This window comes from Mycena indigotica (assembly GCF_014461135.1).
Source record: "Mycena indigotica strain 171206Taipei chromosome Unknown Mind.scaff0001, whole genome shotgun sequence".
NCBI lineage: Eukaryota > Fungi > Basidiomycota > Agaricomycetes > Agaricales > Mycenaceae > Mycena > Mycena indigotica.
This window is the reverse complement of record NW_023503000.1, coordinates 3,990,407-4,017,918: the sequence shown is the minus strand read 5'-3', so window position 1 is coordinate 4,017,918 and position 27,512 is coordinate 3,990,407. Positions and strand designations below refer to the sequence as shown.

General features: G+C 51.5%; 9 protein-coding genes across 9 annotated transcripts; 5 read left to right on the top strand and 4 right to left on the bottom strand.

Moving 5' to 3' along the window:
- Positions 1-497: 497 nt before the first annotated feature.
- Positions 498-2,051, top strand: MIND_00117100 (Protein-serine/threonine kinase; the record flags this gene model as incomplete). The annotated part of the gene is made up of 6 exons (XM_037358111.1): positions 498-573; positions 622-699; positions 748-863; positions 913-1,112; positions 1,161-1,399; positions 1,447-2,051. 6 exons carry the CDS (start codon positions 498-500, stop codon positions 2,049-2,051), a joined length of 1,314 nt encoding a protein of 437 aa, XP_037226021.1.
- A 431-nt stretch (positions 2,052-2,482) lies between these two features.
- MIND_00117000 (uncharacterized protein) lies at positions 2,483-3,680 on the bottom strand (the record flags this gene model as incomplete). Its single annotated transcript, XM_037358110.1, has 4 exons — positions 2,483-3,140; positions 3,195-3,245; positions 3,299-3,530; positions 3,590-3,680. The coding sequence occupies 4 exons, from the start codon at positions 3,678-3,680 to the stop codon at positions 2,483-2,485; spliced, it is 1,032 nt and encodes a 343-aa protein (XP_037226020.1).
- A 5,264-nt stretch (positions 3,681-8,944) lies between these two features.
- MIND_00116900 (White collar protein 1) lies at positions 8,945-11,521 on the bottom strand (the record flags this gene model as incomplete). The annotated part of the gene is made up of 5 exons (XM_037358109.1): positions 8,945-9,580; positions 9,630-9,856; positions 9,903-10,061; positions 10,106-10,217; positions 10,262-11,521. 5 exons carry the CDS (start codon positions 11,519-11,521, stop codon positions 8,945-8,947), a joined length of 2,394 nt encoding a protein of 797 aa, XP_037226019.1.
- A 741-nt stretch (positions 11,522-12,262) lies between these two features.
- MIND_00116800 (60S ribosomal protein) lies at positions 12,263-13,058 on the bottom strand (the record flags this gene model as incomplete). Its single annotated transcript, XM_037358108.1, has 4 exons — positions 12,263-12,338; positions 12,388-12,740; positions 12,791-12,922; positions 12,969-13,058. The coding sequence occupies 4 exons, from the start codon at positions 13,056-13,058 to the stop codon at positions 12,263-12,265; spliced, it is 651 nt and encodes a 216-aa protein (XP_037226018.1).
- A 4,007-nt stretch (positions 13,059-17,065) lies between these two features.
- On the top strand, positions 17,066-19,295 carry MIND_00116700 (Ras-GEF domain-containing protein; the record flags this gene model as incomplete). The annotated part of the gene is made up of 10 exons (XM_037358107.1): positions 17,066-17,162; positions 17,213-17,498; positions 17,545-17,566; positions 17,615-17,684; positions 17,745-17,855; positions 17,910-17,997; positions 18,051-18,168; positions 18,219-18,496; positions 18,605-18,926; positions 18,984-19,295. 10 exons carry the CDS (start codon positions 17,066-17,068, stop codon positions 19,293-19,295), a joined length of 1,704 nt encoding a protein of 567 aa, XP_037226017.1.
- A 95-nt stretch (positions 19,296-19,390) lies between these two features.
- MIND_00116600 (uncharacterized protein) lies at positions 19,391-20,898 on the bottom strand (the record flags this gene model as incomplete). Its single annotated transcript, XM_037358106.1, has 4 exons — positions 19,391-19,613; positions 19,647-20,535; positions 20,583-20,784; positions 20,839-20,898. The coding sequence occupies 4 exons, from the start codon at positions 20,896-20,898 to the stop codon at positions 19,391-19,393; spliced, it is 1,374 nt and encodes a 457-aa protein (XP_037226016.1).
- Positions 20,899-21,570: 672 nt separating this feature from the next.
- On the top strand, positions 21,571-22,457 carry MIND_00116500 (uncharacterized protein; the record flags this gene model as incomplete). Its single annotated transcript, XM_037358105.1, has 3 exons — positions 21,571-21,873; positions 21,925-22,111; positions 22,168-22,457. The coding sequence occupies 3 exons, from the start codon at positions 21,571-21,573 to the stop codon at positions 22,455-22,457; spliced, it is 780 nt and encodes a 259-aa protein (XP_037226015.1).
- A 340-nt stretch (positions 22,458-22,797) lies between these two features.
- MIND_00116400 (F-box domain-containing protein) lies at positions 22,798-24,558 on the top strand (the record flags this gene model as incomplete). Its single annotated transcript, XM_037358104.1, has 1 exon — positions 22,798-24,558. One exon carries the CDS (start codon positions 22,798-22,800, stop codon positions 24,556-24,558), a length of 1,761 nt encoding a protein of 586 aa, XP_037226014.1.
- Positions 24,559-24,969: 411 nt separating this feature from the next.
- Positions 24,970-26,025, top strand: MIND_00116300 (uncharacterized protein; the record flags this gene model as incomplete). The annotated part of the gene is made up of 3 exons (XM_037358103.1): positions 24,970-25,085; positions 25,142-25,893; positions 25,946-26,025. 3 exons carry the CDS (start codon positions 24,970-24,972, stop codon positions 26,023-26,025), a joined length of 948 nt encoding a protein of 315 aa, XP_037226013.1.
- Between the last annotated feature and the right edge of the window lie 1,487 nt (positions 26,026-27,512).

The window sequence follows — 27,512 nt, the reverse complement described above, 5'->3', positions numbered from 1 at the left end:
CTCATACTCAGTTCGAGTCCCAGCTCTGAATCAAGTCCAATTTGTTGGCCCATTATTAACAACTTCTCCTCTCGTATGTAATTGCCAGCTCAATTTTCGTTGATGCATGCCTTTGTTCACATCCTTAAAAGCGAAATCCCAGTACGAATCGTTCTATGGGCTGGCTTGCTCAGCAGTTCACGGAACGGTGAGATCCGGCGGGACCCGCGCATTTCACAACCGGCATTGACCGAGCGGATTCCGGAAACTGCTAGCTCGCAAGTACAGGCAAGTACTCTTCGTATCATAGGCCGCTTGGCTACAGAGTTAACGCGTCAACGGTCGACCAAAGAGTCCAGAATGGTGTGGAGCAAGAGGCAAGGCCCCGATGACCGGTCTTTCGGCTGTTGATTGGCAGCGTCATGTGCCATGTGATTCGCTTTTCATTCCGTTTCCGACTCTCTCCACCCCCATATATGCCCCCTTGACCCGACCTCCTCTCGGCTCTACTGCAAGCAATGTCGGCGGGCTTCCGTATCACGCCCGCCCTATGGGACCGCATCCACCACTTCGCGTCGTTTCCCCAGACTGGCGGTGAGTGGTGGCCGTCGTTTACTCCCCTTCTCAGACTGACATCAGCAGTATCGCTCCAGCAGATGGTCCTCTTCGGGCAGAACCCCAGCCAGGGGACGCTGCTAAAGGCAAGCCAGTTTCTCGCTGGTGCGTTGTCTTCCCGTTTGTTTTCTCTTCTTCCACTCACCCGTCCAGAGGAACTCCCTGTCCGGCTCGCCCACCGCGTCAAAGAGCTCGACGAGCTGCCCCACAACCTCAGCGCGATGCCCTCGATAAACAAAGTGAAGAACTGGTATGCGCAATCGTTTGAGGTGCGTCTTCTTCCTCCGCTCGTGTGAAGCATACCCAACTGCTTCCCAGGAACTCATCAGCTTCCCGCCCATCGTGCTCCCTCCCGACATCCGCCAGGCGCTCATCGCTCCGCGCGCCGATGAGCTTGTGCTGCCCGAATCGACACCAAACCCATCGCTGGACGACTCTGGCTACGCGTACCTCCATGGCCATGGGAACGGTAATGGGAACGGCAACAAGCTCAAGCTAAGAGTGCCCATGGAGAAGAGGTGTGTGTGGACAATACTCTATTCCACCTCTAACTGACTAATATGAAGGTACTACGCCAACACCAAAGGCATCAGCTGGCCGCCTGAAGTCGCCGACTACAATACTCGCTTCACCAAGGCGCTAGAGATGATCAAGACGCGACATGACCCCACGGTGACGACAGTGGCGCAGGGCGTGTTGGAGTGGAAGAAAAGCCAAGGAGCGCGGACGATTGGACTCGATATCCAGGCGTGGCTGGATAGGTTTTACCTTTCTCGAATTGGGATACGGTTTCTTATTGGCCAACGTGTGTTTATCAACGGTTTTTATTCCACCCCCACTAAGTCCTTATAGATATTGCTCTAAATCGACAACAACCCCACGCCGACTACGTCGGAATCATATGCACCAACGCCAACGTCCACGACATTGTCCAAGAAGCTATAGAAAACGCGCGATTCGTGTGTGAAGAGCACTATGCGATGTTTAAAGGGCCGCCAGTCCAACTCATTTGCCCACCCGACCTCTGTTTCCCCTACGTTCCGGGCCATCTGTCCCACATCGTCTTCGAGCTGTTGAAGAACTCGCTTCGGGCAGTGGTGGAGCGGTTTGGGGTTGAGCACGAGGACCGCTTCCCGCCTATCAAGGTTGTCGTTGTCGAGGGGAAGGAGGACATCACCATCAAGATCTCGGACGAGGGAGGCGGCATTCCGCGAAGTGCGATTCCACTTATATGGACGTACATGTACACCACGATGGAGGGCCAGGGCATCGACCAGGACTTCCACGCGAGCGACTTCAAGGCGCCGATGGCCGGGTTTGGGTACGGGCTTCCGCTGAGTAGGCTCTATGCGCGGTACTTTGGCGGCGATCTAAGGCTGATTGCGATGGACGGGTTTGGGACGGACGTTTACATACATTTGAACCGGCTGTCGAGTAGCAGGGAGCCGCTGCAGTAATAATGTCTGAATGTATTCTATTGTAGTATTTTTTTTTCGAATCCGGCTGGATTGTTAAGTACAGAAAGAGAAGCCACTTCGACAAGCCAAAGTAATGGCGGTATTCGCTACCACTGTTTTCGTTGGAGCTGACCGGAGTGACGGTGATGTACTGAGTTGTTGTTAGCCTTGTCCAACTCAGGGTGCATAGTTGGTGCATAGCATCCTTGAAGTACTTGGTCAACATCACGTTACCGCTCTACGGCCGGCCGCCCTCCGGCGCATTTTCTTTCCAAATTTTCCTAGTGGAGCGATGAAACACTTGGATTTCCTTCAGATCTACATGCTTTAGCTTAATTTACAAAGTCTGCCTGGCTCAGAAGTTGGACATCCTTCTTGGTCAAAGTATTAAGAGAGAATCTTCATTGAATCATTATGAATGACATTGAATGTCATTGCGCCGGCACCACTTGTATACCACTACTAGTAGTAGCCGGCTCGTTGGAAGTACTCGGTGCGTATGCTGGTGGGGGCGCATCCTCCTCCACTTTCTTCTCCGATTTCTCGTTCTCCGCGTCTTTCGCTGCCTCGTCTCCTTTCCGCAGCCCCTTGAACGTAATGATGTCCATTCCCCTATTCCTCCAGGTCCGTCTCGGCAGCTCCTCGCGGGCTGCCTCGTCGGCCATGTCCGTCCAGCCACGGCGCAACAACCGCCAGACTGGGAGCACGAGCAGGAAAAACGCAAACAGGGCGAGCGCGATGGCGAGCGGAAGCATGCCGAATACGGCGGTGATCGCCCACTTCCACCGGGTGAAAGAAACGTCGTAGAGGATCTGGGACTCGTCCTTGGGGTTGTAGTAGCAGAAAGCGGTGCTGTTTGCCTGGTGCGAGGTGAGGAACCCGTCCGCCTTGCCGACGTCGGTGGAGAAGTCCTGCTTGTAGGTCACGTTGTGCGCGACGCCGTTACGAGAGGAATAGGCGACCTGCATGTTGACGGTATAGCAGACGGGACATGAGAGGGTGCAGTATAGATGGCTCGTTGAGGAGCAGCAGTAGCAATTGCAGCTGTAGGAGGTGCAAGACTGCGTACACGAGCCAGAGCCGGAGCAGCTTTATATGACGCGTAAGCGCGCGGTTGGGAGTGTCAGGCTTGACGCTACTCACCTGGTCGAGCACGACTGACAAGTAGAGCAACACGTGTGGCAGCATTTGTACCTGGACAACGCCTGTCAGCGCTAACTTCCCGGCGAGCCAGCAGCAGCACGCACCCGCCGTCGCAGACACTCCCGCCCTGTGTAGGGCACGCCGACGAGTTCGCCGCACACGTGTCGGGGCTAAACCCACTCTGCACCGTCGAAATCACGCTCCCACATTGCTCCGAGCCTGACGGCGCCGACTGACACGTCGAGCTCTTGCAGTTCGTCGAGCAGCAATAACGCGTGTCGATTTTCGAGCTGAGCACGGTGCAGCGGGTCAGTGGCCACCCATGGCGCACGATTTCTGAGGAGGAAGTAAGCCAGCGCCAAAAACAAAAACGAAAAAACGGCGCCCGCACGCACCGGGATAGTTCAGCCCGAAGAACAGGCCAAAGAAGAGCCCCAGCGAGACGACGAGCAGCAGCGCAAAGCACTTGTACATTGGGCGGGCCATCGAGGGAGGAGGAGGAGGGGAGGTAATTAACAGGCTTGGCTCAGGGGCTTTCGGATTGTGATCCCTGTCAGGGCGGTCCTGCACAGCCTGGCAGCTCACGGAAAATATGCATGAATTCACAATCGAACAGCCCTTGGGCTTTCGACCAGCGGGGCTGTGAAAATGCTGAAGTGGCTACTATTGCAGTGAAATTAAACTCCTATCAGGATTCAGACAACGCAACACCAACCAGGAGCGCACCGCAACGACGACTGCTTTGCGGGCAATGATTTCTTCTTGGAAAGTTGGGGAGAGGGATAGAAGAACGGCGTCGTTTGATAGAATCGATAATGATCGCGATATGTGATCAGATCCGGCGAATAAGTAGACAACCACAACACCGGGTCATCGGTAAGCTTCAAAAATAATTGAGCCTCTGCTTTTGATGTCCATTCTCTGGTGATTACTGTAGTATTTTACTCAGTTCGCATGTCACGCGTCACACTTGCTATAAAATTCGAATTTTTTTCGCATGTCACACCGTTTTGCTCAAATTTGTGTCCCAAAAAGGCAATTTATGACGTTTCCGGGCGCCTCCGGCGCCAAGAACTTCCTAATTAGGCAATAATTCGAATTCAAAATTTCGTATCAAATGTCACGCCATTTTTGGCATTCGAATTGAGTAAAATACTACAGTAGTGCATGCTATTCATACCTGGTCATTGGTTCTAACTTTTAGTAAACGATATACTGTACTATTTCATTCAATTCTGCGGGCCTGTGACCTGTGACACATGTGGCAGAAATGTGCAATTCAGCCAAGGGGTGAATTTGGTGTGACCTCCTGCCTTATATGGAAGTTCTGCGCGCCGTAGGCGCGGAAATTTTTTAAAATTACCATTTTGGGACGGTTTAGGGCCAAAGAAACTCGCTGTGACCTGTGACAGGCAGAAAATTTTCGGCCAAAAAAGTCAATGTGACCGTGACAGGACTAATTGATTGAAATAGTACAGTACTTATCTTGGTAATTTGTCACTTATTCTGATAAATTGGGTACATTATGGTCCTGGACTCAATTTGTGATATATACACTGTACAGTCCCATGTTTGATACATTAATTTCCTGACCACAGCATTGCAAACCAGTTAAAGATTTAATGTAGGAGAGAGTAATATGCATTCCAATTTGGTACAGATTGAATTTACTGTTCGGTGAGTTTTATTCTTCATTTACCAGGGCTTTGAAAACTGACCCATTTTGGCACACTTCCTTGTAAGAAAGAAATTCTCCCACCTGGCCCACAAGGGATGGACAATCATCCCCTCTGTGGCTAGAAACAGGAAGGAGCAGGAGCAGGAGAAGCCAAGAGTGTCCAATCACCCCTCAGGGCCCACATATATAATGTGTGATAGTGTACACTATACTCAATCACTTAAATCATCCATTGTACCGCTTCTCTCTGTACAAGGAGGTATTGTCAACTCCTCGGGCCTGAAACGACCCAATTCAAACCTCAGCAACTGACAGCGACAAGGAACCACGTTAACAAGCCCTTTGAATTTAACTCTAACCCAACAATAGCTCATTCACTTAGGAATACCAAGAAAAATGTGGCTACTGGTGAAGGGCCATACTCATAAAACCTGGGGAAGGGCTCAAGTGTTACAAATATCATGCTTTTTTAAAAACCTATTTTATTTATTTCTGGGTGTTAGGTCATGGTATTGATAATAATATTAATACTATAGAGATAAAGTGATCGATGCAGAACGATTTTTGATGACCATCAGTAAATTTGATAAGCAGGTCAAGATATATCAACTTTAGCCTAATTAGGATGTATACCTTTGCCCTAGATCACAGGCCTACCTAGATGTTTATCTGGGTCTTCAGCCTGAAGAAATGGTGATTTGCCTTTCTATATCTGCTTATGAAAGTTATTGTATTAGACCTACAAACAACTCTGTTAGAGGGTTTGCCCTCAAATCTACCGGGTAAAATTTTGAGGCTTGCCAATTGAGCAGGCTTATATAAGCCTTATATAAGTGTCATGTGACATGCACATAACCCGGCTGATGGTGACTCACAACATATACAATATACATTATTTAAGTCCTAAATTGATGTGCTAGTGTCTCTGAAACACAACAGTGGGACTTGTACTTCTAGGAGGTGAATTGAAACACCCGCACCTGGGCATTCTTGCACCCCAAGCCACCCTTATAAGTGTCAATCCACTACTATATTTCGCTGCTCCCATCACTGAATCATGTCCACTGAAACACTGACTTTATATTCTGTTTCATCATATCTGCTATAATAGTCTGCATGGCCAATCCAGTTTGGATCATATTCTTCCGCAAAATATGCTTTAGTGACTGGCAACTGCCAAGTATGATAATAGAGTATTTGTGATCTTCTGTTATATCCGTGCTGACTCCGGCATTTGTCTCCAATATCGACTCTGGTATTTGGCTTTTACGCAATAAAGATTTACTGAGCATTTCCAATTACCCCGACTTATGATCTATGCAATTATCTATGCCTTGTTCCTTGTATGCAACTCCTCTTCTACTTTAATTGACTTTGTTCTAATCTTGTTACTTACTTTGTTATCCCTTATTCCGTTTCCATTACTTCTTGTACTATAAATACTTTGATGTATTACTATATACTTCAGTTTGTAAATTAATGTTGCTGGTCTCTATCTCCCAGCGTCGTCTCGACTCTGCTCTTCTCTTCTTGTCTTGTCTTGGTCAACTGGAAGTGTCAAGTGCCGTGCAGAACAGAGGGGGTTTCTACTATAGCTAACAAGCCAGTAGCTGCCTGACACAAATGAACACAAGACCAACCAGATCGGAGCGGAGTCGGAGCGGAGAGAAGTCTGGTTGAAGGACAAGAGAAGAGAGGAGAGCTATCGGAGTCATTCCGCACAGAGGAGGAGTGCAAGTAACGTTTATAATCAAGCTAAAGTACTGTAGCTACTTTAGCTGTTTAAATACTACGAGTAAGTAGAAAGGGAAGACCATAAGTAAGTACAAGGTATAGAGTGCATATGGAAAGTAACAACAAGCATAAGGACATATGGAGGTATAATTAACAAGGCGAAAGACATACAGAGTATAAGGTCGCCGGAGCGACCAGATCGGATCGGGCCGGAGCCCAGCGGACCGTGACCGGCCCGGTGGGCCGCGGCTCTTGACGGATGCACAGATATAACAGGAAGCCCCGGTCACCCAAACATCCTTCTGTGGTGTTCCGCCCCCAAGTGCTCTCCGACTTCGATTCCATTTCCGACTCCGACTCCGACTCCGACTCTGGTCCTTTGGTCGATATGGCACTTAACATCTTCACATAAATGTCTGGAAATTCCAGATCTTGTATTCTATCTAAAAACACCTGTGCTGTATAATGAACCAGGTGTACTGTATAGGTATGTTCATCCACAACAATAAGCCCACATGATATCTCAATTAGAGTATCGATATCTATCATTGTATCTGCAAATCCATTTTCATTGACTGCAAGAGCAGCTTGTAGTTCTGGAGCCGACAATGGCTGCTTTGCATAGGCAATCCAAGCTAAAGCCATAAGAGCCACACTTCTTAATTCTGAAGTTTGAAGTTTGATATGTTCAATTGTCTGATTGTAGGTGGCATCTAATGTCAGAGTGTGCTTTCAAGAATATTTTTCAACATATCCAATGTTACTGCATAGCCAAGACATTCCATTTGAAGCTTGGCCATTAAAAACCTATGATTTATAATAAAAAACAGCTCTTTTATAAATCAATCATGAATATAAATGCTTACATGCCATCTGATTTTTTTATGATTGTTGCTATTATTTGGTGCTCCAATAGCAGATCTTTCTGAATGAGCCTGGAAATATTTTTTTGTAATTTTTCAAATGGGATGTTATGAACTGTCCCCTTCATCAAGCTGGATCTCCAGAAGCATAGTGGCAACACCTGTGAGAGAAGCAATATGTGGTCTGCAAGTGATCATCAGGTTGATATTTTCTCCCATTTGAAGAAGTTGCTGAACAAGTAAATTTTGCTGATGAGTAGGGTATTCATCGAGTGCATCAAGAATGATGTACATAATCCTGAAGCTTAAGAATGTAGGAGCTAAGAAGTTTTTGGATCTCGTCCAAGGTAGGACCAGTCTCTTTTTCCTTATGTAGTTTGTATAAACTTGTTGCATCTTTGATATCTCTGTTTTCAGCTAGCTGTTTCCACAGTGCACCAAGCAGATGCTTGACTGTTTGGGTTTCTGTTTCTTTATAAGTAGTTGAGATACACACATGCAATTCCAACTGCCATGTCATCCACCAGATGTTCCACTACTTTGGATCTGGTAACCAGTTTTAATAAGGTGCAGTAAAGGGATTAAGCAGTGGAATATTTACGCAAGAACAGTCTTCCCAACACCAGCTTTATCTTATCAGCAGTTGAACATCAGCTGGTAGACTATATGGCTCACGAATTCCATAGCACCACAATTTTTCACCACAGCCTGCTTTCCATCTACAAAAATCAGGATGGTGCAGCAACCAGCGGCCTGTAAGTATCTTTATGACAGGATTCATAAATCTCTTGCTGGCGGGAGGCAAACAAAGTTGAGCGGGGAGATCCAGTTCAGGATCTTCCTACGCTCATAATCTGTCAATTCATTCATGCTGAGCACTGTATTTGAGACACATATAGGACTCGGGACTTGCCTCCTGTCTCATAGGCTGCGCTGGCATAAATCCTGAATTTCGCTCAGCCATTATTCCGAGTAGAACGACTCCTACCGCGCATATTTTGATGTGAGATGTACTTGTGCGCCTGTGCCGGAGCCACCTGCACCGCCCAGCTCCCCACCAGCACCGCCTACTCCTCCGATTCCCCCTAATGAAATATTGTTGGTGCACTAAGCATACCGCGGGCGAAAGTATTGTACTGCATACTTACCTTGCAGAGTCACAGTTATATTTTGCGCATTCATTCCGGCTTGTGGTACTGTGTACAAAGCTGGTGGTCGTCAGAAGTAGAATGCAGCCACGTTGGCATCGCGTGTTTGTCACCGACTGCTCAACAGCAGGAATGGAAGAACCCCGAAAAACTATATATACATCATAAGTTACTCTATCCACTGTTGAACAAAGCTCTATAATGGATGGGATCCTAGAAATACACGGAATGACGATGAACAATGCATGTATGCGGACAGCAAAGCTAGTAGTACACAGCGAGCACAGCGACACGAAAGCAGCCCGAAAGAAAATGAAGACCAAGTCCCTAAACCTCCCTCAGCGCGTCCCACGGCCGTTTCGCGGGCACTGTCACATGCGGCAGGTATGCGCCTTTTTGGTCTTCCGCGGGGCTTGGCAGCGCGAGTGACGGGCCTGCAGCTGCTGAGGTCTCTGCCTCCAAAGCCTGGATTTCCTGCACAAGCCTCTCGTTTGCGAAGCGCAACTGACTGATCTCATATTGCCAGCTTTCGCTTCCGCTCACGGGGTCCAGCCGGCCGAATCTTGGGTTCGTCCGGACTATTGTTGGACGCGCGCTGGTCGCGAGACGGACTGAATAAAGCAAATGGGGCGATGTGACCAGTGGTGGAAGCACCGCCGCTGTCGAGGGAGGGGCAACCCGCACAACGGCATCAACGACTGGCCCGTGACGGTATCGCATCCTGACGCTGACCTCCCGCGCCATCGTCGGCCGCTCTGTCCGCCAGTTGAAGAAGAACCTGTCGATTGTATTCTGGCTGTCTTCGCGGACGACCAAAGCACCAATTTGTGTGCCCAGAAGCGACGATGGCTCGCAGTCTCTACCGAGGACCGCGCTACAACCCGTGCCAACAGAAAGAAGGAGTCCATACGGGTCGATGATCCCGTGAAATGTTGTTTGGACTGTGCTAGTCGCGGTAGGATCCTAGAAGCAGAATCAGTGAATTTGAAGACGAGGCGTGCAAAAAATGTACCTCACTAGGACGCCTCCTTGGCCTCGGTAGTAGAGCAAACTCGAGACCACTCGCCGACCCCGCCGGCGAGCGTCGCGGTGTTGTATGCCCAAAACGAGGTGTCTCCGTGGGCGGATCGTGTCCAACTTCCGCCATACCTCTCGCACGCCCAATCATCACGATCGCCTTTCGTCCCTTGCCCGGCTCAACATGCAGCCTCCCGCGCGACTCAACCCACACCCACGCGCCTTCAAGAGAAGTTGAGCCCGAGATATAAAGAGCTAATCAACAAACCTTGCTTCGTCCTGGCCCTAAAGAGCAGATCGACCACGCGCACCGCATCGGGGTTACGCGGAACAGGCACAACGGCCTTCTCTTTCTCCTTTGACTTCGCGGCGCTCGGATCGAGCGGAGAAGCAATGGGCATACTCGCTTCTTTCAGGGCGCGGACAACTAGAGGCAGTCAGCCAGGCACACGGAAACGTGTAATTACATACCGCTAACAATGTCGCGGTCAAAGCAAATATCTTCAAGGGAATGGCCGAGTAACTCTGCTGGTGCCCAGCCAAGCACGCGCGTGACTGCAGAGGAGACGTATAGGAAGGCGCCCTAGAGTGATATTAGCGAGAGAGGTTAGGGTGGTAAATGTATACCTTGAGACTCAGAACGTGGATAAAGTCGGGTAAAGCATCGAGAAGCAGCGAGTGCAGCACATGACTAGTGGGATCGGGCTGAATGCCGGTGTGGAGAGTCGTAGGAGCGGTAGCGCCACAACTGACGAGGAAGTTGGGTCGTTGGAGCAGCCTCGCCAGATCTATAGACATCTTGGGTGGAGGTACGATGGAAGCCGCCCTTCGTTCCTTTGCCTCCTCCTTCTTGGTCCGACCTGCCTGTTTCTGCTGTTGCAAAACGGGGACAGCATAGTATGTCCCATCATGGACGCGTTTGGCTATTCCGTCGGTTTGCTTGCCGAGATCCACTTGGAAACCAACAAACCACACCACCTCGCCCTTAATTCCGCCGTCCGAACCGTCTTCGTCTACAAGCGGGACAACGGTGACGAGATTAACGAAAACCTCCCCGTCTTTGCGGTAGTTAACCACCCTAGCCTGTCCTTCCTTCCGTCCGTGGATCGCTTTCGCCAGTGCCTGTACTGTCCCACTACGCCTGATATCTCCCTTTTCGAGGTGGACATTTGGGGGAGCCTGCAAAAAGCGACAATTCCTCCCTCGTACCTCCTGCTCCGAATAGCCCGTCAAGCTGCAAAAACTTGGCGAGCAGTACACGATCGGGTCATCGTGACGGCGGCAGTCGGCGACCACAAAGCTGGTGGTAAAGTCAATTGGGCCGAGCGGGACGATGGGGTTGGGTCTGTTGGTAACCCGAGCAAGCAGGGAAACGACATCAAAGCCGGATTGGGAGTAAATGGGGAGGCCGAGGGTGGCTGAAGCCGCGTGGGGGATCTCGGGGAAAGGAGGAGAGGCGGGGAATGTGGAAAATGCGGTAGGAAATGATGACGGTGAAACGGGAGAGGCGTTGTTTTCCGTATCCTTTGCTGCAGCAAGCGCGAGATAGGACGGAAATGTCTCCGCCAGCGACTCGAGGCTCGTGTAAGCCGTCTCCACAGCGGCAGAGGTGTTGGAGTACTGGTGATGGCTGTCGTAGTCGGTGGTGGGTGGTCGGAAGCCGCTATTGGTAAACCATGCGGCGGCTTGGGCGGGATGGAATGCCTCTGCACCTCCTCCACTGGCCAACCGTGGGGGAGAGTCGAAAAGATATTGGGGAATGTGGAATTGGAGCATGCCAGACGTAAGCTGGGAGTAGTCCTGCTCATCGGGAGTGTTGTCGTCGCTGCCGGCAGCAAGGTATTGGTCGTATGGGGCAGCGTCGTGCTGAAGGTAGCCAAACGGCATGGTGGGGGAGGGAGGGAGGGCTGTGGCGGCGCTCTTCGCTCCAGCCAAGCTAATATAAGTCGTCGCTTTCGGCAGGATAGGCTTCGCGTGACAACCAGTCACACCACCAGGACGTCACCACTGACAAACGCCGCGCTTCGAAAACCCGTGGTCCATCTCCGCCGGGAGAACCCCGCGCGGAGCCCGCCTATGTAGCCTCCATGCACGCGAGCATTGTCTGTTTTCTCGGCCGCCACAAACGCGTCATTGACAGGGCTTACAGGGCATCTCATTAGGCAACATGACAACGCCCGCGCAGAGAAACCGTCTTTGGCACTTGTAATTGCTGTAATCATGATTGTCGTCTCGCTCTATCCACATCGAGCACTGCATCTGTGTGGCTTGGACTTACTATCAGGACACCCACAGACTAATTAGACGGCTGCTAAATATAGAATGTGCCCTAGCTCGACATCTCAAAACACCTTCCAACCCTCGGAAAAACTTTCACAGATGACACCAGGTGAATTAGGTACAGAAGAATACAGGATGTTCGTAACCCGCTGTCGCATCTCCACCCACGAAAACTGAATGAGACACATTTTTTTCAGGAACCATGTCTATATACGCCCCCTTTCCCCTCGCACCGTCCATTGCTCGAGACGGAGTAGTGAATAAAGGGCGAGCATCACGCACAGGGAGAGAAAAGAAAGACAAAAATGGATAGAAACACACAGTGAATTATAATCGGACAACACCCATCTACGCACGGAGCTGGGCGCGCAAGTTGGCCTCAAGGTTGCCCTTGGGCCGGATGAACTGGAGATAGGCTCCATCCCTTGACATAATCAATAACTGCTTGCACGAAGAAAAGAACGACAACGCACTGCAACACCCGTTTGTCCTCCTTGAGCTTCAAATACTCTGTCTTCTCAACCGCAGTAAAGCCCCACTTCTTGGACACGATGATCTTCTGACGGCCAGGGAACTTGTAGCGCGCGCGCCTTAGGGCCTCGATGATAACAGCCGAGTTGGCGTCCTTGCAGCGGATGGACATGATGACCTGGCCAATGTCGACGCGCGCAACAGTGCCATAAGGCTTGCCCCAGGCGCCACGCATCCCCGTTTGAAGACGGTCAGCCCCCGCGCAAGACAACATCTTGTTAATTCTCAGGACGTGGAAGGGGTGGACGCGGACCCGGAGGTGGAAAGAGTCTTTGCCAGACGTCTTGGTCACATACTAGCAGTATACTCAGGACATTGAAAACAGGACACGTAGACAGCACATACCTTGTTGGCGCAAATGCGGGCAGCCTCCAGCGCCTCGCTCGACAGCTGCTCATATTCGTCCGACACAAGGTGAGCACAGAACGGGAACTCGTCCACGTTAGCACGTTTGCGGCCAAGGTCGAATATCCGGATCTGCCCGTCGTCAGCACTGAAAATTTTTTCACTAGATGAAAAACACCTTGGGGTCAGGGACACCACGATTATACCTACTCTTCGGGTAGGGCTTGTTCTTGCAGTAGCGGTAGCAACGAGCGGGACGACGACCCATCGTATTCTGCAAAAAAAACGTCAGCACGAAAAAAAAAACGCGGGCATCCAGCCCGCTTGCAATCTTTCACGGCCGAAACCGATTTCAACAGAAGGAGTGGAGGCGGGTGGACTCGCAGAATGGCAGACGACGTACGTTGTGAAATGGGAGACGAAAAACGAGCCATGGTGGTCAGCGGAGAGGGCTTATAACGTGTGTTTGTCAGCCGAGTGATGGGTTGGTAAGACCGACATCAGTCAGCGATTCGACTCATCCGCGGGAGCGACGGCTGAACTCGCCGCCGTTGGGGAGAGCCTCAGCCTGCTGACAAGTGCATTCAGATGGTCCCCAGTTGCTGACCTTCATCGACATCCTCAAGCCGCTCCGTGGGGGTTCTACGGTCTACGGTCTACCAGGTCGGCCCCTCAGGAGTCAGGTTTGCGTGTCAATGACACTCTGTCAGTGCAAACTTCTTGACAAACCCCCGCGTTTGCCCTATCGTCTCAGTGTGAACTTGGTTCTGGACAAGAGCAAAAATCATGTTCCAAGCTTCCAAGTTACAGTTTCTACTAAGTACTTTCTAGTGTCAGAGTCTCGGTCTCCGACCCCAGAGTCAAGACTCAGACTGTTCTTCAAGTTATGGGTCAGTTTTCGCGGAGTAATGCGACGCTGGGTCTGTCTAGAGAGACAAAGGTAAGTTGGCAATTCAATTTGTCTCCGACTTTCGAAGTACTGATAATGTCGAGTCCAGAAACCGGTCACGGTTGACCTTGTCATTGCCAGTTCATTGTGTCTTCACAGAATCAAAGTTACCCGAGCACCCCGGCGCGCAACCGGCGCGCATGGCTGCCACCGGCAATGCCATTGGAGCTTCAAGCTGGTCCAACTTGAACGGTTCTGCGAGGGGAAACCATACTCCTCCTACCAAATTGCCAGTACCAGGATGAGCGCGCCGAATCTGAACCGCTTTTGACCTTTTGAATCCCAACGCTCATTCTTGGTTAACTCCTCCTTCTGATGTCAGCTTCACGCTTCCTCAACCTGCTACTCAATCCAGTCGCCTCCGAGTCGAAGTCCGAAACATTTTAGGACAACTTGTCTACTGGCACTCGCTGCACGTTCAAACTGGCTCCGATTCAGCACTTCTAGACTACTAGTAATTACTACTTGGTACTACTAGTAGTAGCACTGTGAAATGTGTTTATCTCTGTTTAGCTCTCCTGCACTATTATACAGGGTTGAACTTGAATCAAAATAACGGTTACAGTACATATTGGACTCCGAGTCCAAGAGTCAACTTGAAGTATCAATAAAGTAAGTAACTCACAAAAGCACCCAAAGAGTCTAGATTGGTAGTACCGTGACTAGACTAAGGTCCTTTCAGTTGCAGATGTCGCGCTCCTCAGGCTGCCCGCCGGGCAACGACTGTCGAGAGCACTCCGAATTATCCGGGCCAGCAGCCCCGGCCCGCTACTGACAGCTACTGACCCAGTGCCAGTGGCGGCGGCGCGCCACCACGCGTCTGCTGTCCGCCACCTCAATTGACAGTCACCGCACTGACAGACAATTATTATTAAGTAGCCACTGGCGGGCCTGGGAGCAGAGCGTCTAGTGCGTCAGGCGTGGGTTTACATACTTATCTGTGTTTGTTTATAGCAGGCAATGACAGGCATTACCGCAGTTGTGTGTCCACTTGTCTTGATCGGGAGCCTGAGGAGGGTTTCCGAGTGGTTTCCGAATCACACTCCAACGTTGGGCAAAGCAAGCAGGGCGAATTAAGTCGGACGACTTGGAGCCTTGCACAAATGGGCGAGTGCGGGGATGCCGGCGAAGTGACACTTCTTGTCAGTGCGCGTTGGAGTAAGTAGACCCGCGAGGCGATTAACAGGGCTTCAATGCATTCGTGCTGCTATACTTTCAAGTTGGATACTCTCCAAAGAACTGTTATCAACTTTCCTCGATGCAGCGCGGATGGATTCGATAGCATTCGCAATCGCAATTTTTCCTGTCGGATATCAATCATTGGTACAGTCATACGACGGATACTCAGAGGCTCCTTAGGCTGCCACGACAGCCTGAGGCCAAACATGACCTTCTTGACTGCCCCCGCGTCCATCGCCTCGAAATGGCGGCGTAATCCAGAAAACACTCCCAGACGAAACTTGAAGCTCTTCAGCGGTACTGTATGAAGGGCATTATCAAATGTGTGCTTCGAATTTGTCCAGCCGTACTATCTTAGAATGAGGTCAGTCAAGAGTAAGTGACAAACGATCGAAAGCACCCACTTACCCAGAGGATCTTCTCCTTCTCATCAGGCGGAGCCTCCGCCACAACCACGAAACCCTTGACAATGAATCGCAAACTTTGAACAGAATGCAAAGATCGTTGCGTCAATCATCCAAGAGTCAAGACATTCTTGACGCCTCCAATTTCCGTCCCGCCGATCTCAAGGACTGATATGGCGAACACGATAGAAGCTGAGAACTTAGAGAGGTCGTACAATAGACACCCCCAGTAGAGTGGCGGAGTCACAGAATCCAACAGGTTCGACCTATGAAAAAAAAAAACTCTCTTTTGAAACAAGAATTAAATCTATAAACCCATGATATAGAATTGTGTACTACTAAGAGTAAGGGCGCAGAAGCTTGAAAAGGGGCGGGTACGGCATTATGGGGCCAGCTGGTCAATAGACCGTGTGTCATGGTGTATATGGATATGAGAGGAAGTCGGTCGACAGCAGCTCGCGATTGACGAGATTGATGTTTGTATGGCGGAAGTAATGGTATGCTTGGACGATGTCGGCTTCTCGTTGGTGTACAATGGTCTAGAACAATGATCCAATGAGCACAAACACACATGCCGAGCTGGATAACACACCTTTCTGCTCCTTTCCAGTTGGTGAATACATTATGGAGCCTGGAACTGCACTCTTCTGCTCGCTCAAGACGACGAGTGGGCCAGCCTGGCAGAAAGTTGAGGGCGTCTGAACGAGCGACACGCCGGTAACGAAAACGTGCTGAGTTTGCCGCGAGGTCGACGTCGGGTCTTCATGGTTGAAGTTTGCGTTGTACGCAGAGGGAAGGCGACCTGAGAGTTATAAGATGGGGAAACTGCATGCCGCGTGCCACGCGTGGTCGGGACGGAGTGTGCTCCCACGACAATAATTGGAGGACTGCAAATTTGTTCACGTTTTGAAGGGAGGAGAGCATACGCCACGTACGCTATACCCACGGACTCCTCTCTGGTCATAGTCCATCGCAGCAGGCCTGAAAGAAGATCGACATGAGGGCAAGGAAAGAAGAGTGTCACACGTTTCTTGTTCTGTCTCTTGTTCTTCCAGAAAAATGTTCTTCCCTCGAAATGAAATGCACACTCCTCGTTAACTCACGGCATCGTTCTTATCTAGTGGCTCGTCGGTGGCTGGTCCGCCTGAAAGGGTACATGGTTTTCCAGCCGTCACTCCGAGACTCATCCTAAGGTCTGTTGCAGGCTATTCACAGCGCATTCTCCCTATCGTCTATACAAGAGTCACTAAGACGCCGTCGACTCGACCTATGGATGGATGTGTAAGGGAGTAAGGAGCGTCAGGATCAGGGAAAGTACGTGATGCTGGTCATTCGACTTCAAGTTGCTGACATAGCTTCTCACTCTCCTTGCACTGTGACTCTCCGGACATGCGCAGAGGCTCGAGCTGGTCGGTGTTCGAAAATGGCACTTGAGCTCAAGCAGGCGCCGACACGGAACAAACGCCGCTCATCGGGTTCCATCGTGACCATCGCCACTGTTGGCTAATTATATTCATCCTTCCTGCCCAGAGGGGTGCAAATGCTCCCTGGCCAAATCTAAAATCGGAGTCCACTGGACGGCGAACATGATCGTACCTGTGTTTTGCGATTCAAGTAGCAGATAGCGGCTCGCTACCAGCAGTTGATGCCTGACGCTGTTGGTGCACTGGCAATGGGCAGTACTTAAGTATAGATAGAGGGCTGTATCAAGTCCGAGTCATCCCAGACTCGGACCCCCAGGTTATGGGTGCAGTAATGCCTATAGAGCCTCGGCACCCCTCCGAACCACCCAGCCATTTCTCACAGTCTTTCCCGCTCATGATGGACTCTGCTCTTTACGGTATACCAGTGCGGAATCTCACAGCTGCTTTCCATCTAATTAATTGACAGCAATATATTCTATCCTCCTGATCCAGGCCTTGCACATTCTTCTCTCCCGCCAACGTGCAAGCGCCAAGGTTTCGTGGCACCTCCCCGCGATGTGTGCGCTGTTCCTGTTGTCCACGCTGCATATTACTGTTGCATGGACGTGGGCATTCACCACCGATACCGCCACAACCGCGATCTACGAGGTGTTTTCGCTGACTTACCCGCTCCCTACCCTAGCGGCTCCAGACGATCCGCCCAGAGTGCACTATTTCGCGACCTTCATCAAAGTCCGGTTTGCGATTGCCAAGTGTGTTTTCCTGCATGTGGATATTGTGTGCACTCAACTTGTGTAGCTTTATTGCAGACACTATTTTGGTGCGATCGCTTAAGTTCTCACACCAATAACTAACCTGAAAGTTCAAGATGCATCGTTGCTATATAATCTGGAATCGACGTTGGAAAATCATGATTATTCCGGCAATCGCTTACATTGGTCAGGCCGGAAAGTGCTATCCGCTCCCTTGAGACGATCTCTTTCTGACTGTTTGAGTAGTAAACTATGTGGTCACTCTCCTGCCCCTTTCCCAGTCCACAAGAAGAAGCATATTTGCATCCTGCATGACAATCACCTTCCTCACAAATGTTTTGATATCCGCATTGACTGGTACGCATTTCTGCTGTCCTTACCATTGACATTGGCTCAGACAGAACTTGCAAGCGGGTAGAATATGGTGGATGGCACGCAAGATCAACCGCGTGCTTCAAGGAAGAACCACAACATTGTACTCAAACCTCATCGCCATCCTGTAAGTGTGTCAGCATCGACTGTTGCTTGAAGGCAACAACTCACCAGCAGTAGGCTCGAAAGCGGCTCGATGTACCCCGCGGCTATCCTTGTGGGTGTCGGCGCGTGGATCCCTCACCAAGCCCCTCTCGCGATGCTGCTCAGCTGTTTTGCTGTCGTATACCACACTGTAGTACGTCTTTTCCATCCGAGAGCATTCGAGTCTCCTGACCCCGCTTTCAGGCCATCGCCCCCACGCTCGTCATCGTGCGCATTGGCCTTGGTATCAGCATGAACGACGTGGACGAGTACATCGCGTCGGTTTGCGTCAACAGCGTCTGCCTGTCCCGGCGCAGTGGCCATCCATCATTGGGTACCTTGCACTTTGCAGTGCCAGCGGCATCTGCCACAAATAACAACTCAGGCTGCGCGCCAGATGTCAGCCTGAGTGAGCCCCAATTGAAAACTCCCAATTCGACGGACCACTTCCAGTCCGGGTATGATGCGGAGATGGGCCTATGGTCTGAGAAGAGTAGGAAGGAATGTAACACATCTTTTACCTTGTAACTTGAGCTTTTTTTCCCGACGCGCCGCTCGCTATGAGAATACAATTAACAGCTTCGTCACAGCTTTGCGAGCATGACTCTTGCCCTTACCTTCAGCAGCCAGGACCTCCAAAATTGTACGCTCTACGAGCCGCGGGCGGGCAACATCGTGCGGTACATCCTGAGCTCAGAGTACGCGCCAAATGCTGTCCCAAGGGTCACGCACATACGACTGGGCAGTGGCAGGATCAGCAGCGCCTGCATAGATTGGGAACGATGTCGCTTCGTGGTTGATGGAGTTGCTCGAGTTTGGAGGGACGGCTTTAGTGCTGGAGAGCATGACTGGGAGGCTTTGAGCGGGAGACGATTCGCGCTGAAGTGGCGAAATTCGGACACGGAACTCGTCGTGCGTGCTTTCTCCTCCAAAAAATGGATGGTATTCCGAATCTGAATGACTGTCTAGGCTCACCCTACCTCGGGCGATACCAGCGTGGTCCGCTTTACCGTCTTCCGGCCGCGGGGCATGCTTTTCGGGGAGAAGAGTGGGACGTTATCGTTCCCGGCGGCCATGAAGGAGGAGAGCGAGCGAGTGGAGTTGCTAATGGTGGTCCTGAGGGAAGTGCTGCGGCGTCATGGAACTGCCAGTGGGTCCGCCAACAGTGGCTGGAGACCCATGGCCGCAGAAAGTGTTGGGCTGGACGGGAGGGTGATTAGACCAGGAAGAGTTCATAGCAACTTGTTCAGCGATGACCCGCCGCCACCATATAGCAGCTAGAAACCACCTGGACGCTCATCATAGGTCAACGGATTGTGGTGGTTTGCGAGGAAAACTGCCGGCAATCCGGCAACAATCCGGGAATGAAATCCTTTTTACTTCGTAATCATGATGACGTTTAGCTGATGTCCGTCGTTGCTTCCCTCGCCCAGGAGCTCATCGACGCCATCCTCGATTTCCTGCACGACGACCGGCCCAGCCTTCTTCAGATCAGCCTCGTCTGCCGCCAATGGGTCCCCGCAACACGCTACCATCTCTTTGAGCGAATCACGCTCAGTCTTGTTCGCCATCGCGGTTCCGTCAGCGGCCTGCGCGACACTGCCCGGCCGTTTCTCCAATTATGTCACTCACCATTGTGCACGATGCTGCCCGGCATTCAAGACGTGTTGATTGCGCTGCAAATTTGCGGAGAGGAGCTCATCTGGTAGAAATAGTGCAATTTGAAGCATGCGGGGAAGGAAGTCATGGTGAAGCGCTATGCGGAGTGGGTGTGATCCCGAGTCAATAATTGTGTTTGTTACACTTAGCACGGTTCGGAGAGTGCGCAGCCAAAACTCGGCGGGAGCAGGGTTAGAGGGTGTGTTTGCCATATCCAGCGCGGCGTCAAGCACGACGAGTACTTTAGGGAAGAGGTGGCACGACACCAAACTCTCTGCCACCGCGCCCGCCTGGACCGGGCCACGATTAGACGAGTCGGCCACCAGCAGCTCTTCGACGTGGAGTAGAAGTTCGAGCGGGCGGCAGGACAGGATTATGAAGTGCCGAGTGCGTAGTTTGGCGGGGACTTCGTCGACCAGCGTGAGATGTTTTTTGACGAAGCGGACAAGACTGTCGACCGACCCGCCCGCCGCATCCAGGAGCACGTCAAGCTGAGAATGGGATAGAGTGGCTGGTATCATGGCGATGCAGTCATGTAGCATGCTCACGTCCGGCCTGGGATGGCTCAGAGTATATTGCCAGGCGTCAACCATGAGACGGAGGTATGCCGGGCTATTCCAGAAGACGCGAGACGGGCCCAGGTTACCCGCCAGACGATCGATGTCACACTCGTATTTCTGGACCCATTTTACCTCTACTGCCCGAGTGAAGTGCGCAAAGCCCACAAGCAGCGTAGTCTTGGGCGGCAGCACCATCTTGTCGTCAACTGTAACAACGTCCTTGATCAAGAGGAGGAAGTCGTGGGCGTCGTAGAGGAACTCCACCCAGGCTATAACGAAGCTACACATATCAAATACGCCATCTGGGAGGCCCTGTGGCTTATGGCCGAGGATGTGTGGCAAAACCCACAGACATGGTGTATCTGCCTCTTTTCGGTAGAAGACAGGTCTTCAATGCGCGCCAGTGGTGGAATTCGTTCCGAATCCAGGACAGCGAACAAGACTAAAAAGAGGCGACCGTATAGTGTGCTGTCTGCGCTCAACCAAAGGCGGTCGAATCGGCAGTAGTCTGAATCAGAGCAATCAAGTTGACAAGCGGCGAGTGCAACCTCCTAACGCAGATCATAGTTTGGTCTAGTCGTCTATAGAGTAGCTTAAACTCTTACTCGGTGTGGAGACGGAAGGCTGTTGAGTGCTTTCACGCGAGCGGCGGCCAATGGATGCATTGGAAGTGCAGGTCACTGTCGTGACACTCTCTTCCGTTCTATCCTTCATTGCCACGCCGCCTCTCAGCTTTTCTGCTCACCCAATGACCAACCAATGACTCTATACTGGAATAAATCATCGAAGAGGGAGGATGATCGGGCGAGGTCGTCGTAAAAGCATACCACTTACTCCACGTGGCGACACTGCTCCTTCATCGGGGCCTCTCACAAGGGTAGACGACGAGCAAAAGATCTTGGAAGTGAGGAAGCCACATGTACGTGGAATGCCACTTTTCGCGTGAATATGCACTAACGATCTTCGTTCCAAGCCCCAGCTTCGGAGTCCGAAAACCGTATCACCCTCTCTCCCTACTCGCCGACCTCAATCAGCGTTGGTACAAAACTGGCGAACGTAGTTATGTCGTCTAGCTTCAGGTGCGTCGCGATGAGTTTATGCTTCTCTTAGCTTTTTGGTCTAAGTATTCTCACAGATCTTCAGGCTCACTGCTTCCCCCCAATCACAACTCCTTCCCTCGCCAATTACTCCGAGGATCTTGGGCGAAACACCAGCTGTTCGATTGGAGACGTATCGCGTGCCTGGTGGACGGATTGTAGCACCTCTCGAAAGGGCTGATCGTAGTCGCCATTGGCAAGAGAAGTCTATGAATCGACTCCGGAGTTTCTTTCCGACATATGTTTCCTTGGTCCAAATCCACGATAACCCGATCAGCTTCTACGCCGCCTGTTGTTGTCGCACGGCCACTGCCACCAACGAACACGATGTGTTCTTCTCCCGTCGACAGCTGGACGATCGCCCAATCGCGGGATAACCCACCGACGAAGACAACAGTTGCCCTTCCGCTTTCCTTTGCTCAAAATCCTGTCCTTCCTCGCCGATTTTGGGATCGGATACATACCGCCATTGCCTATGCCCATAACCCAAAACCACACATCGACCGAGTCTGCCCCCGGCACGCAACTGAGCATAGTGCTCTCGTAAGCCGTCCTGCAGATCTCCATTTCGCCATGCTCACGTGAATGCCGTAGAATAGTCGGGCTTCTCGGCTGCGCTGTCGCTGCGTTCACCGTCCTCTTGCTCACGTCCCGAGAGCGGAGAAGAACAGCTCAACGACGACAACTCTGCGATGCACAGGACGACGCAAGGCCTGTAGAGTTTGCCCTGTGTCCCGTTATGAAGCCCGCGTTGGATGCATCGACGTGGAAAGATATCCAGGTTGGTGTTCCCACTTTTGCCTGTGAGCCAGAGTCCCTAATTTGCATAGCCATTAGCGATGGCACGACTAGCTCACCGTTTGCCTCTTCAATCACTAGATGGCGTCGAGCCAGGCAAGCCGCAATCCACACCCCCAACACAGAACACGACGCAATCACGGCTCCAGCTTCCAAATTCTGTCCCTCAGCCGCCTCTTAGTGTCGCTGTTCTGATTGCGATGCCCATCGCACCGCCTGCGGCTGCGACAGTAGACCACAGCTTTCCACAAGAGACAGACCCTGCCCCGGAGAACATCGTCATTGGTATTTCCCAGACGTGGTTCCTCGAGGAAGGTCATCGAAGATAAACCGAGTCTGGGAAAATCGAACTTCTGGTCGAAAATAGGGTGGAAAATGCGCCAATGAGAAGAAAAAAGGAGTATGCTTTGAATAACCTATGTTCTGTCAATACCAGCGAATGAGAAGGATACAGCACAATGTGGTCCACCGCATCGAGGCTCAGAAATGGTTGTAAACAAACTGGAATGGATGACACATCCGATCCCACGCTGGTTTTCAGTCACGTCACAGCGATCGATCGCCTTGCTTCCGTTCTGCATTGACGAATTTTGCGAATAACCCTTCCGCTGCTCCCGGTGAGGTCTGACGAGAATTTGACAATCAAATCTGACTTTTCTTCAGTACAACATGACGCACGAGGATGGATTCTTCGCCTCCCAGCTCCTGCCCAGCAGCGTCAAAACGACTTCCCTTGTTGACTGCCTACGAGCCAATATTCAGCCCTCCGATGCCGAAGCCCACCAACTGCGCATGGCGGTCTCTCGCTTCCCAGCTGAGGTTGATGAATATGACAAGGAGATCGCTCGCCTCCAGGCCAGCCTCGCACGCTTGACAGAGGAGCGTAGCCGGATGCAAATATACTCGAATGCGAGCGCCAGCATCCTCTCTCCAATCCGGTCCATTCCAACCGAACTTTTGCTTGCTATTCTCAGTGAATGTGTCGACTTTGTGCCACGGAAGAAGTACACGGGACGGTGGACGAAGGACGGTCCTGATATCGACGACGCGTTGCACATGTCCTGGAGGATTCTAGGCACCGTCTGCTGCCAGTGGCGCACCGCCATCAAGGGTGCGATGCAGATCTGGCGGGTCCTCGATTTCTCCGCCGTCACAATAAATGACACCGGAATCGCGATAGACACCGCAGACCGTGCGATGCGGGCGGCCAGAAACTCATCGCTTGTCCTCCGACTCAGGCCTACGTTCTGCCGCGGCGCGCCCTACACTGTCTACGCTGGGTTCGGTCCGACGTTGAAGGCAGTGTCACACTTGTTGGCATATCCCGAGCGTTTAACGTCGCTGAAGCTCATCGTCAACCACAACGATTTAAATGAAATGCAATACAGCTTCCGCAACATTCTGTTCCAGCTGGAAGAGCTTGAGCTTGAGACGGTTCCTGATGTCCATCCCCACAAAAGCAGCGCACCGCGCAATATTTGGGCCCATTGGAGGGTGTTTGAATCTCTCCCCGCATTGAAGACGTTCACTTTCACGGGTACTTTCACAACCACGCCCCCGCCAGTCCCGTGGGCCCAACTCACACATGTCCACTTCAAGCTTGCGTCACGTGAGGCCCGCAAGCGGCTTGATGATGAAGACGGCCCATTATACTCGTTGTTCTCCTTCCTCGAGCATTGTACGGAACACTGCACCGTCGTCATATCGGGCCTGGAAGAACGCCACGACCCCGAGTACGAACACTGGCCCACTCAGCCAACACTGCGGTCGGCCCTCCACGCCCTGCATCTCCTCACTAGTACTATCGACGGCGCCGGGAGAGGAGAACCCATACGCATCCTGCAGCTCTTAGACCTGCCCAATGTAGCCGAAGTCCGGCTCGACGCTGGTGGGTACTACCGGGGCCATCTGTGGAATCCAGCAATATTCTCCGCCTTCGTGAACCGCTCGCCACTGCTAACCGCATTGCACCTTCTCGGGGTTACAATAGCGCCAATGGACCTCATTTCTGCCCTCCGCCAGACGCCCCTCCTGCAGCGGCTCTCCCTCGAGGATCACGCGAAGTCACACAAAGGATTATTCGTGTTTTCGTTGGACAACGCGGCACTGCGGGTCCTTTCTGACACACCGTACATCGCCCCTAGGCTTGCGGACCTCACGCTCGTATCCTACTTCCAGTTCAGCGAGGCGCTGTTGGCCGATTTGCTTGCGGTGCGCGCAACGCACAATCGCCGTACGGGGCAGAACGCCGGCAGAACCCGGCACCCGTTCGTCTTTCGCGGCCAGCTCTTGCCTGTTCCTGCGAATGTTGAGGACAGCAAGCTGGAAGACGGAACGGACCTTGAATGGACAGCGAAGGATGCAGCCGAGATTTCCGACCTCCTCATGGAGTCTGCGTGGAAGGAAGGGCTGCGTTTTGTCCTGGAATGACCGTCAGGGACGAGTTGGGATGACAAACAAAAGCCGACTCGGAGTTCAAGTGCTGATTCGAAAATAATCGTCGGCGATCGGGAAAACTATATGCGGGGGTGTCTGTCGTTACTAGTACCATTACTACTAGTACTTGTTCAAGCTTACTGTAGTGTGTGTCCGTAATGTGTATGACGTCCGCTGCATTCCAATCATATGAGAGAATGTAAATATCCGAGTCTGCTTAGGCAGCCTCGAGACTCATGAGAATGGAACCTCTCCCATTATCACACCATGGACCCACAAAGATATCAGGTGGCGGCTTGCCGCATCGGCCATCATTTTGAATTGAATCAATAATCATTCTTAGCCGCGAGGCTGTGTGACTGTCATACACCACTTGCCGTCTTCTCTCTCCACCGATTCCACACTATGGATTTGGCCTACTTTCCTCGAGAGCTGGAATGCACTATCCTTGAAGTTGCAGCCAACTCTGACTCAACCTTCATTCCCACTCTGCTTCTCGTTGCTCGGCGAGCGCACGTCTGGTATTTTGGTGCTCAGGCTTCCATATTGATGTTTTTCATGACGAATATATGGCTAGGCTGGAGCCGCTTCTGTACCGACAAGTCTACATCAGCACAGACCCCGACTTCGAGTGGAAGCGTGCACAGGATGCGTTCTTCCGTATCGCTGCCTCAAAAGCGCCGTCTTTCCTGGCAAAAAGTGTCCGCTTTGTGATTCTTGAGCTGCAAGATAGAGCTCAACTCAGTCAACATTTCCTGGATTGTGTTTATTCGGCCCTATGGCTATGCACTGGAGTGGAAGAGATCGCTGTAAATGGCTCTCACATACTGAATATCGGACCGACATTATTACCCATCTTCTCTGCCATGCCGCTTCGCCGCCTCGGTGTCTTTCTGGAGGATCTAATACCCCACCCAACCCCCATGAAGGGTCATGCGCCCGCGTTCTCTGCTCTCACACACCTGGATGTGTACGACAACGAAGGCCACAGTAGCCGCTCTCGCGACCTCGTTCGGATTATTCCGTTTCTGACTGCCCTCCCTAATCTGACGCACCTTGCTATTCATGTCCCTTTGGACTCCTACCATGTCAAGCAAATATTAGATGGCTGTTCCCGTCTCCAAATTCTGGCTTTTGTTACCTGCGCTATTTATCGCGAACCATCGCCGTTCATGGAATCCGTGCAGTACCTCGCAGAGTCACTGGGCGACGCGCGTATTTTGGGCACCACATTTGCGGAGTGGATGGAGGTTCTGTCCATGGTGGCCCCCTCGTTTTGGCGAGCTCTCGACATCCTCATTGATCAAAAGAAACAGGGCCTCATTGATGGTATGTGGCGATGGAAGACTTGTCCCACTTTTGGTGATTAATCGCTTCGTAGATAAACATGCTTCGACAGGCGATTTCTGGAATAAGGACACTCGAGATTGTATAGCGAAACAAATCCGAGGGTTGATTTAAATGTGCCATAAAAGCCGGAACTGTGCGAGTCGGAGCTAGGTACTGTTCTTGGGCTCTATCGTGAATCGCTATCTAATCAGTTGAGCCATGGGGGTTAGTAGATGCATCGGGGATCAACAAGCTCAAAAGGGAGTACAGCGAATGCCCATGATCACTCTCTAGAATGACTCGTTATGTGGTGTGGAAGTGTATAAGTAGCTGCCAGTGGGTCTTGTCGAACTTGATTGCTTTCCCTCACTATCCGAGTCTTCAAACATAATCGCAGCGATGTGGCAGTCACGTAGGCCAGTACCCAAAGTCAAATGCACATACTGCCGTCTGCATCAGTACGATGTGAGCGTTGGTTTATTCTGTTGTCTCCATCTGATAGCCTCCAGTGTAAAGCACCATCTGGTTCCAAACTCAAGGTTGGCGAGCCTGGTTATCTCTGCGCAACATGCCAGAGTGACCATCAACTCTTCTGCACCTTTGAATACCTTCGAGGCCGCACTCCCAGTCCACCTACGGACTATGGCCCTTCATTGCCCGTGGTACCAGTGCCGGGGCATCACAGCCCATCTCAGGCTGGCAGCTCTAGCAACAGTGGCCTTGGCTTGCTCCCACCTACCAATCAAGACAGAGGTGGTCGCTCCCATCATGATGGCCATGTTGACAATGGGCCACGCTATGGGGCACAACATAACTGGCTGTTTCACGAAGCCGCGTCCATGGCTACACACGTACCCATGTGTATACCGGCCATCCCTCTATTGACTACCCAGTTGCTTGGGCGCGATACCAGGCTCAGTTTGCGCCGCCACCTACTGCCGGTGGTACTGTAAACCCAGCAGTTGCCAATGCATACGACGGCCAATTCGAGCAGTACTGGCCAGCAGTTGCCCCAGCATACGGGCAGGCGCCGGCCACAGATCACATTCCGAGTCATAGCAACTATCCTGGTTATCCCCCGCAGCAGATCCAGATTCCAGCTGATAATAGTGGCGTCCGTCGCAGCAAGCGCAAGGCCAATCGGAAGTAGAGAGTTGAAGTGTTTGTAACGCCCTTATGCATTCCACGAGTTCCTTTTTATTGAGATAATCTTAGTGAGTTTGTGGTGTCTCTCGATTACTTCAATCGTCGATTACCGAAATCACTAGTAATGCTTAGTAGCTCTCGTTGTGCGACTTGCCTGATGAAATATATACAGTCATGATCATCCTCTCTTGCGTTCCAATAACCGTCTCGGTGGTCGGTCATAGACCCTGCCAGTGCCGCACATGCAGACAATAAGTTATAACCAGTGGAAAGAAAACCGGTACCTGAGAGGAATATCACGGAGCCTCAGAGAAAGCACAGCGTGCTGTGTTCCAGACGCGCGGGATGAACGCGCAGAATCCATTTAGTAGATACCACGCGGATGGTGATTATGATTAAACGAAAGTATAGATGAACACTGTTCGATTGGTTAGCCAACTTAGTACACTGGCATTGGATACATTGGCAGAATA